Below are 11,399 nucleotides of genomic sequence, written 5' to 3'. Positions count from 1 at the left end.
AAACGCACGTTTTTCGTCTATTAAAAAAATATATTAAAAAAACGTTTGTTCGATTCTCGTGGAATGATATCTAGAATAACTGGTTCAAATTTAGTAATGATCGGACAAACCGTTTTTGAGAAATCACGGGCCCCGTTTTAAGAACGTGGTTTCGAGAAAACGCGTTTAAAGTTTTAAAAATAGAAAAATAGTGAAAAAATTACGTTTGAAATGTTATAGAATTAAAATTTTATACTTTTAGAAAATGTAACGTTCACAAATTCAATTTTTTGCCTCCGAGGTACCCTACCCCCTTAATTTCATAATTCTTATTATGACGAAAATTGAAAAGACAAGTAGGTTGACACAAAGGCGTAGGTTGCTTGACTCATGTGAAGTTGATAAAAGCAGACCACATGACTTACATAATTCCACTCTCACTCTTATTATTTCATACAAAATTATTTTTGTAGCAAAATAAGTATGAAGCGTAAGTATAATAGAAAATAATTTAAGTGACAGAAAAATTTCAGGTTGCAATTTTGTTTCCTGTTTTTCTCTATTAAAATTGACAAAATACAAACTTGCAAACCTCTCTTACTTTCATAGAAGCATAATCATATTAGATGAATTTTTGTAAGAATCAGTACCATATTTTTAAATTGCTTTCTAAATTGCTCACATGTTCCATATTATATGTTGCGTTTCATGTTCCGCCTCTACTCGAAACTATCAGAGCGTGTAAAAAACCCAACTTAGGGTTACTCAAACTCACCACTTACACACAGATAAAATTAATTTTACATGAATCAAAGTTTAATTTTCATTGATAAACTAATGTTCATTGTCCCCTTGATTTATTCGATTTTAATAGCTGCAATAAAGTATACTTCTTATAAGAAAAATAAAGTTAGTGTTTACAAAAATTATAAAATTTTATTATTGCTGAGTGGAGTTGACAAGTTGTACCAGTTACGACTAATAGTGATTGACCAATTCCAGCTCACCTCCATATGCAAAGAAAAATTGCAGTAACTAGATTAACGCCGAAGTGAATGTCTATACATAAATTCATTAAAGCATGAGTATAATTTTTATAACACATTATCAACTAGGACTCCTTTCATTGCACAAGGTTCGACATTAGAACTGTCGCAATGTATTTTCTCGATTTAGTAACACTTAATGTCAAGTTTAGAATATGGGTTAGTATATTCGATTAGACTTTTCATAAAGGAAGTTAAGCAATATACTAATATTTTGCGTGTCCGAAACTTGTTTAATAGAATTTGGTATTAGCTTTATGAAATAACGTTAAATTGAGACAAAGGAAATCGTGCTTGTATACGAAAAATAATGGATTTGTTTTTTATTTCCTTCATTTTAATTTTAGATGAAAATTTCTTTACTTTTTTTCAACCTAGTTTATGCCCCATGCGTGATAATATAGTTGACATAATTGAAAAGGTTTGCGAACAATGGTAATATGCTGTGATGGTTCGTGATCTTTCCATGAATAAACAAACAAATCGACATATGAACGTGACGGTCCGTGTAGAACGCAGGATCTGTTTGAATCGCTGAATTCAGATCCAGTGCGTAGTTCGTTCGTGCGTTGATGTGAAAATCCGTGGATTTTGAATTGCGGTTGGAAAAACAAGCTTTTCAGCTTACATAAAAACATACCAAAAAGTTAGTTTATTGTTGTTTTAAAATCAGAGATTTTTTGCATTTGTGTAAATTCCAAGTTTCTTCTCATTACCTCTAAATTCACTTTCTCTGTGATACAATTCTTTTAACAATTTTTAGCGAGATTTTTAGCGCAATATACCTTATCTAAAAATAAATCAGAAAGATTTTTTTTCAATTCCAAAGTTTCTTCATATGATATAACTTCCAAGAAACACAAGTGTTGAGACATTAAACGAAACTTCTGAGGAAATCTAGCAAATGTTGATCATAAAGTTTAGGAAGTTTGTTTAGTTCTAGAACACTGAATCGATTTCCACAAGTCTGCTGTTCCAACAATGAGCAGACTCGGTGTGTCAATATCGTGCTATTTCGATGTCTACACTAATAAAACTTCAAATTAATGACTTGTCGAAAGAAGGATGGTTTTTTCTTCTAAGCGGCTATTATAATTTTCCTAATAGGAAAGATTTTTAAATGATTGAATGGTGGATAATTAATTAATAGTTTAAAGCCTTTGCTGGAAAGCGTATAAAAAAGTGTATGAAAACTTCACGTAAGTCATTACTTCGCAGTTGAGTTTGAAAGGTTGATCTTTATCGTGCCTCGCTTTCAGCGAACCGCCTTTTCAAGAATCTCTCTTGTCGCAATGACTGATATTAATCATGCTCGAAAGACTGGTAATGACTAGGAACTCGGAAGGATCGAATCCTTAAAGCCTTTCACGTTCCTGTCTCGCTCCTGATACGAAGTTACGTCAAGTGCCTGTATGCGTAAATCGAACTACAATGTTACGACATAACAAACGTGGAATTATGATTTCCGCCATGCCGCCGGGAATAGGAGGGTAATTGTTTATCTCTGTGTACACGAGTGGAGCGAATTTCTCCTCGTTACTCCCAACGACACACTCCTAAGTCTCGATACCACGAATGCCTCAGCGATATAAATCTGAGGGTGATAATAGGCTAATCGACTCGTTGCGCAGCTAATTTTAACACTAGCCTATCTAGAGAGAAAGCAAAACAAATGGTCATCCACAGATGGTCACATATAAAAGGTCTATTATATATAGTCAACTATAGATTGTTAATTGCTGATTGCCAAATATAGAATGTCAACCACAGATAGTTAAGATAATCTATGATAGTTGAAAAACTAAGATGCTAACCTATTATATTGTAGATTGTTGATGAACAATTATAGAGATTCAACTATTGATGGTGAATTATAGATAGTCAATCACAGATGTTCTACTATAGAAATTCCATTCTAGATAGTCACCGTTAATTTAATTATTACTGATGGCAATTTATATATAATCTGTTTCAGATAGACAAATATCAATTTCAATTTTACACAATATTCTAAACATATATGACTAGTAAGATATCCTTAATGGATTGCATTGGAATACAAAACAATAAATTAATTAAAATACGATGTGGGAATGTCTCTATATGAATAAATTATAGGAGTCACGTTAGATGTTAAAAAATGAAAAACTTGGAAACCCGCCGGCGTTCAACCGAATAAAAAAAAATTTTTGCATTGTGTTGCTAAATATGTGTAATGAAAAGTATAACAAAATATCTCTTCGCTAATTGCTATTTATATGTTTAAACAAAGAATGCCGATGAATCGATTTTGAAGTTGAATAACTTGAACAAATGAGATCGTAAGTCCACGAAAATAGTATGCACATGTATATTGGGGTTGATTATAATTTTAAAAGTAAAAAAATTCAAAATTGCGGAAAAACTTTTTTTAACATTTATTAAAAAATAATTGATCAACCCCTTCGTTGGCATTGACGCAAAATGCATCAAAATTTTCCGTGACCTGTGTGGTATTGACGCAAAATGCGTCAATCTTCTTTTTTTCTATTTAACTTAATCCGATTTTGCATTCAAGTCCTGCTCCGGAGTTTTTGGGATCGCTGAATCCGAATCTGAAGTCAAAATTCAAAAATTCAAAAAGGGGGATCCAATATGGTGGATGAAAATACAAAAAACGGCTTGATTGGATAAATCTCGGTACTTAAAAATTGGAAAATAGGTACCAAGATTTATCCAAATTGAGCCTTTTTTGTATTTCTGTCCACCATATTGGATCCGCCATTTAAAATTTTCGAATTTTGACTTCAGTGTCGGGTTCAGCGACCCAAAAATCCGCCATATTGGATCCGCCATTTTCAGTTTCTGAATTTTGACTCCAGGTTTGGATTTAGCGACCCCAAAAACCCCGGTTACAAATTTTCAGGATAACAAATATTCCTGCCATTTTGGGCACTTTTTGTCGAATTCTCTGTGCCAACGAAGGGGTTAATATTTGCGATACATACTCTTTAAGGCATTGTTAGATAACATAAAATAAGTCGAATTTTTCTGCTAAAGGTTATACTTTCGCAGCAATCAGCCCTAGGTGTAGAGGGTGAATTGCATCGCGCGGGTGGCACGCTGCTTCCGTAGCTCATATATAGAAATGGAGTCGTTTCTATTTTATAATTAAAGTCATACATTTTTCTGGAAAAACCTTCTTGTTTCGAGATATGAGCTATGGAAGGCTCACCCCCTAATTTAGTGGGTTTATAACTCAGAAAGTATGACCCAGAGAGGAAAAATTCATACCGACATTCTTGTTGTAACTTATACGAATAATTTTGCTGGAACAAATTTTTTTTTCGATTCACCGTTTACAAAATAAGTACAAAAAATTATTTTTTGGGGGTGTTTTTCTCAATTTAAGAGTCGCTTGACCATTCATTTCAAGTTTAACTTCTTTTATGTTACTCACCATTGCCTTTGAATTTATAATCAGCAACCCTAATAAACATGTACACACTATTGCCTTGGCTTTAGAATCTCATTTGATTCAGTTATAGAACTTTAAAATCCATTTTTAGGTATTCTTTGCTTAACCAAATAAATAACAATTACCGAACAAAACTTTTTTTAAACTTTTCATTGCACATCTTCAGCAACATAATGCAAATGATTCCTTCAAATCGGGCAGATGCCACCGGGCTTCTAAGTTTAAACCAACCCTGTGCTTCTCTCCATATTTCAGATTTTAACATGACCACGCACTGGCCTAAGTTGATTAGTTCCTCATATCTCCAGCGTGGTACTTGTTGTCCCATCACTCCCTGTTTTTACATAGAAAGCAATGGGACTAAATCACTTTTTTGATTTTTTAGTAAACAAAACGTTATTGACATGCAACAAAATTCTTGAAATTAAGACAATGTTACTCATTTAACATTTCAAAATAGTTTTTCAATCATTTTCTATGAATACTAAAGACAAAATATGATTTATATGGTCGTATAATAATCCTGGCAAAGTGAAATATATCTTAGACTTTAATTTAAATGAAAAGTAAAATATGATTATTAAAGTTTATTTTCGAAAACAAATTAACGATATTATTAATCGAATGGAAAAAAAAATCCAGGAGAAACATTTGAATAGTACTAAGTTTAAACTAGCGAGGTGAATACTTTTGCTCATGAATATATAATGGATATAATGTATTTCTAATTGAATTTAACTAAATTTAAATTTGAAGCAATTTTCTTGAATAATCATCGAAAAGTAACAAAATACATTTCTTTAATTACTTTCTTTTATCACTATATACTTTTAAGTATTTAGAACTAAGATGTTAAAACATTGATTATATTTACGTTTGGATGTTTTATAAAATTATAATTTATATTTGTTCCTCTGAAAAATAGTTTTGTTTCAAATTTAAATTATTGAATAAACTATTTTTAACGTTTTTTACATATTTTTATGTTGTATGTTCATGAATAAAAATTTAATTCGATTTCAATTACATTTTTCTCATTATATTCTATAGTATAAGTACTCGCTAAACCCTCAAATATTAGGTTTGAACTTGTATACTATTATAAGATTTTTCAAAAGACTATTTACATAATTTATCGATATAAATATTATTTACTGCGTTTTCAGATATAAAAAGGATTATATTTAACTTTTCATTTAAATTTAAATCTAACATTCCACTTTACCAAGTATATTGGGTGACGTTTTAATTCACGTTTTCCATTAGCATTTATATACATCATTTCGAAAATGGTTTTAAAATATAAAATGTATAACATTCTTTTTATTTTAATATTTTTTTTACGAAAATAACATTTTTTTATTAAGAAATAAAAACAGTGATTAAAAAAAGAAGAAAAAGGAAAATAAAATTTTTCGTCGGGATTTTTTACATTCGATTAATAACATTGTTAATTTTTTTACGAAAATAAACTTTAAAAATCACATTTTACTTAATATTTAAATTCAAATCCGAGATATATTCCACTTTGTCAGGATTATTATACGACCATATAAATCATATTTTGTCTTCAGTATTCATAGAATTTTCTTTGAAATGTTAAATGAGTAAAATTGTCTTAACCGCCTACCACCCTTAAAACTTTCTTTTTTTTCTGGATTTTGAGATATTTAGGCATATTATTCCTATGTCGGAGTGTATATAAAACTAAAATTCCAGCTTATTATCGTCCTGACTTTCACGTAAATCCTTGCGTTAAAAATTGCTTTTCGTCTCAAACTCGTATTTTAAAAAACTCAAGTCTTCCAAACGTTACATATATGTCACTGTGGGCGGTAGAGGCTTAATTTCAAGCATTTTTTTCATGTAAATAACATTTTGTTTACTAAAAAATTGAAAAAGTGATTTAGTCCCATTGCTTTCTATGCAAAAACAGGGAGTGATGGGACAACTAGCGCCACGCTGAAGATATTAGGAACTAACCAACTTCCAGAGTAAAAATGCTTCGACTTGAGTTCGACTTGGTTATGTCTTGAGTTCGTCTCTAAGACATCGACGTCTGGCTGCGTCTCAAAACTGAGTCGAAACATAGGCCTTCGTCATACTTTTATGGCCACGACAGGTAAAACGGCGTTTACTTGTCTTAAGTCAAACCTTGTCTTGGCTAATATGGCGTGTAATGTAAATAACAATCCGTAAATAAGTTGATTCAATATGTATATTGTATAAAAATATACAAGATTGTTTAAGTATTAACAAAGATTAGCTTTTATGACTGTTAGAAATATCCTTTTTTTATTGGAGGTATACGCTCGAAGTTATAAACCGCACGTGTTAAACTCATAAAAATACGACTCAAGAGTAAAATTGATGCCTTCAAGGCATGAGCACTTGTCTCCAAGACATAAATTGAAGTCTGGCACTGTCTCAAATCTGAGACATGCTCAAGTCGACCTTTTCGACTTCATCTAGTCTTGATTGGGGGCAATTCAAGTCGAACTTGGGGGGGATTCAAGTCGTTTTTGAGGCCCTCATAGGAGATTCTGGAGGTCCCGTGAGAGACTTTGGAGAGGCGCATGAATATCTTCTAAATACTATTTTCCCTAATATTCAGTTTATATAAATTTCCAATTTACATCATTTTTATTTTTTCGAATTACCTTTTCACATACTTTTAAAATTGTGACAATTACTCACTTGGAAAAATAAAAATTAAGTAAATTTGCTGTCATGATGAGTACAGATTATAGCAAATAGCTATATTGTCAAATGATTTGATGTTAAATAAATATCGGAGAAAAAAATAATTTGGAGAACATTTATGCGTCTAGCTCTGGAGGCATTCATGAAAGGTACGTGGAAGGCTCTGGAAGTTCTGGTATGTGGATCTAAAGTCCTTTGTGAGAGGCTACAAAAGCTCTCGAAAAGCCTCTAAAGGTCCTCGTTGGAGACTCTGGAGGTCCTTATGGGATGTTCTCAAGACCCTTGTGGTATGCTTTCAAAACCCTCGTGGAACACTCTGAATACCGTCTTGGGGGTCTCTTAAGGCTCTTACAGAAAACTCTGGTGATTTTCATCGGATGCTCGGAAGTCTTGGCGGGTGGGTCTAAGTACTTTATGGAAAAATATAAATGCGCTCGTAGGATCCTCTAGAGGCCCTCGCGGGATGTTCTGGTGGTAGCCTCTAAAGACTCTTGATAGAGTTTTTGGAGGCCTTCGGTGGGAGGCTCTGATGGCTCTTCTGAGAGACAATCGAGGAGCTCGTAAGAGCTCTGTAAGTCCTGATAGAAGGGTCTGGATGCTCTACTCGAAGGTTCTGAAGGCCCTCCTGGAAAGCTCTCACCATCCTCGTAAAAGACTCGGGGAGTCCTCATGGATGGCTCTCTAGTACCTCGTTAAAGGCTCTAGATACCTGCATAGTAGGGCCTTCTCAGAATTCTTGAAACAGCGGCGGCGGAGAGATCTATTTATAATATTAAAAGATTAAGTTTTGCAATCATGCAAAAGCCTGAGTGTTCACAGCGTTCATGTAAATGTTATTAATCGATATATGTATAAACTAATAAATTAAAAGTTTAATATAAAAACTGATTGACGTCATTGAATGGCTCTGAAGTTCCGTTGCATTGAATAAATTGAATGGCTTCAGTGGGTCATTTTCTTGAGAATGTTGAATAGAAAAAACATGTAGATCAAAGATAGTGAAAAAATTTCCTTTTGCAATATTGCGTTCCCTATATCTAAATACGTTGATTTGCATGATACGCACGCTCACCGTTTAACACCGAAGAATTTCCGTCGTAATCGAATGAAAGGGGACATGCTGTGCAATCGACGTATATCGTATAACGTACATTGCATTTGAAAAAGTATATAAATACAGGATTTGTGTGCTGCTTTTAGCATCGAGTATCGAGCACTTGTAGTCCGATACTAATCGCGAAAATTACCTCTCTTTCTCCCTTAACTCCCTCTCTCTCTCTCTCTCTCTCTTCTCTCTTCTCCCTTTTCAACCGGAACTCTCTACTTCATTAAATATGATTACTTACCTCAGAGTATGGATTAAATATCATGGTCTCTCGTTACATGTTTTCTTCAGGTTACACAAAAAAATTTACTCTAGATTCTTATGTACAAGTTTAAAATAACACTTTGACGTTACTTAATATCAGTTGTTAAAGATTTATCTAGAGCGGAAATGCAGTTTCGTTGTGTCGTCTTACGGACTTACGTTTATGAAATATTTATGGAATTACCCAAGGCTGGAAATTTTATTTCGCAACATTTTCGATTTTTGAACAACCTTTTGCTGTTTCTGAAAATTTATTTTACACAGATAAGAGGAACCGAATGGGGAAGGCAGAATAATTAACAATAATCTATGAATATCATAGAAGTTTTAATATTTTGTACGGAATGTTTATCTTTTTTTGTATTATTTTTTTCTATAGAAAATGTATTAGATAGAGGAAATAATTTTCTTGAGAAAAGAGATTTCGAGCAGTGGCGAAGAATTGATGGAAAATGGGACGCATTATGTATTCTTTATGATGCAGTTGAATGGTGCACGTAACTCTTACGTCTTGCGCCCCGCCCTAACGTTCACTTTTCAGGAAGCTAGATCATTAACGCCAGCAGAGACTTTCAGTTTCTGCAATACTGAAAGCATCCCGAAGAAGGAATTAGGATTATTAATATGCTTGAAATTTTTTTTGAAAATTCAAATATTTCTTCCATTTTTTTTATATTAATCGAGAAATCAATACAAATTTGCAAGTTGCTTTTGTCAACAAAGAGAATATGTATCGACATAATTCTGTATTACTAAGAGTCTCCATTTAGCATTTACGAGCAAGTTAATGAGCAGTCTCAGGCGAAACGAACCTCTCTCGAAATTATTCCTCGTTTACAGAGAAACACGACTCAATCGAAGGAAATGTCGAAACACTTAACGAGCGAAGCATCCGGATAGAAAATGACAATTGAGTGTGGCTCCAAATAGGTCCGCAATGTTAAAATCTCTTATTTTGCGATCGTTCAAGAAACTTTCGTTGCAATTGCATTTCATTCCATTTCAATACAACTTTTACCAGATGAGACTGGTAACTAATTAATAAATAACATAATCATATTCATAAATAAAAAGCTGTCTTCTCTTTATTTGTGTAAAAAAAATACAAATATGTTACATCCGAATAAAATTACAATGAATACATTATTGGTGCTTTCTCTGCCAGCGCACATGAGTCCCAGTACATTTGCTTTTATTTTAGAGTGCGAACCGGCAACTTATCATTCGTGGACTGCGAATTTACTAGCTAAGGGTGTGCACGCGGAAGAGTAGATGAGTCTTTGATTTAAAGCAATTTTACAAATTTACATGAAATTGAAACCTGGAGAGTGGTTTGTACAAATTTCTTTCAGAAAATAAATTTGTCTCAGATATACTAAGAAAGTTTGGATTACAAAAAAATTGACAAATCTTTGAGATATCCATAGGATATATTACATGAAAGAAAAACAGAAAGGCGCTCACCTCTCCACTATTCTTTTTTACATGACTCATCCTACCTCCAGGTTCCAGACCCTAATTTAACTAATTTTCTCACATAATATCTATCCGAGATTTTATTTCTTGAAGGTTTAGTGTCCCCAGCTCAATCCAGAAAGTCCTTCCAATCCTCCATGTCCATGATGAGAGTGTTCATACACTGGATAGGGGACGTGTTTGTCGATGTGGACTGGGACCTTGACGGGGACCTTGACCTCATAAGGGACAGGGTATGGAATATGTTTTTCAACGGTGTATGGAATATGTTTTTCCACCGTAACTGGGTAAGGCTGTGGGACATGAACTGGGTAGGGTCTGTCAACTTTGACTGGGATTTTAACTTTGACTTCGTAGGGCACGTGCACATCCTTGTGGACAGGGTACGGCTTCAAAACTGGAACATGTTTAGTGATGGTTGTGGCTTTGATATGCTCTGTCTCGATATGTTCTCCAGGGCCCAAAGCACCTCCCAAACTCAGACCACCATGTTCACTAAGTTCACCATAACCTCCATGATCACCGAGACTGAGGTCCAAACCTCTTTTGGGCTTGTCCTCTTTTTTGCCCACAAGTTTCGTGTCCTTCTTCACCTTGTCCTCGGCCAAGGCCAAGGCCAGAAGGCCGCAGAGGATAATCACCTGGAATGATAATTTAAAATTTTAGTCAACAGAATCATCGGTTGATAATTACAAGGATTATATTCAGATTTCAAAATCCATATTTTGAGATTTAGTTGAATTATTACAGTAAAACGAGTTACATAATTTAAAATTTTAGTAGAAGCAGTACTATTTTTGATAAAATATACAAATTTGAAATTAAAGTTACCACTAATGACACTAATTTTTTGTTAATTGCAATAAATCGCGGATTCTTAAACTTTTGGAAAAATTAAGAATATTTTTCACTATTTGCAAAGAGGAAAACGCGTAGTCCATAGCATACTAAGTATGACGTCATTGGTAGTAGGTCTACTCACTTTCAGTTTGGTTGTGCTGTGCATGATAGTAGTCAGTGAGCACACTGAATCTCCGCGCGCTACCCTCGCTTTTATAAGGACGCCTCGTCTACTGGGCAAGTCGACCGTGCGGCAGAAATCGTTGCCGGGTAGGAAGAAATAGGACTCAGGAACGCTGGAGAACCGCGATACATTTATCCTATTCTATTTCTATCCTATCCTCCATATTTTTTATAACTATCATTTTACAGTTATAATCCCTTGCTCCGCAAAAGTAAATAATATAGTTATAGATGTCGTTACGAAGAAAAGAAAATTTTAGTACAAAGCTTTCAAAATTGCAAAGAAATGTAAAAGAAAATTTTAAATACGCGAAACATTATATTCTGATTGCTATTTATTCCTAAA

General features: G+C 33.6%; 1 protein-coding gene across 1 annotated transcript; it reads right to left on the bottom strand.

Annotated features, from left to right (window-relative positions):
• Nucleotides 1-9,613: 9,613 nt before the first annotated feature.
• LOC117169631 lies at nucleotides 9,614-11,152 on the bottom strand. The gene is made up of 2 exons (XM_033356100.1): nucleotides 11,013-11,152; nucleotides 9,614-10,671 (listed from the first exon to the last, which is right to left on the bottom strand). The coding sequence occupies exons 1-2, from the start codon at nucleotides 11,034-11,036 to the stop codon at nucleotides 10,126-10,128; spliced, it is 570 nt and encodes a 189-aa protein (XP_033211991.1). The 5' UTR covers nucleotides 11,037-11,152; the 3' UTR covers nucleotides 9,614-10,125.
• Between the last annotated feature and the right edge of the window lie 247 nt (nucleotides 11,153-11,399).

This window comes from Belonocnema kinseyi, chromosome 3 (genome assembly GCF_010883055.1).
Source record: "Belonocnema kinseyi isolate 2016_QV_RU_SX_M_011 chromosome 3, B_treatae_v1, whole genome shotgun sequence".
Taxonomy (NCBI): domain Eukaryota; kingdom Metazoa; phylum Arthropoda; class Insecta; order Hymenoptera; family Cynipidae; genus Belonocnema; species Belonocnema kinseyi.
The sequence above is the reverse complement of the archived record's forward strand: the minus strand, read 5'-3'. Positions and strand labels throughout refer to the sequence as shown.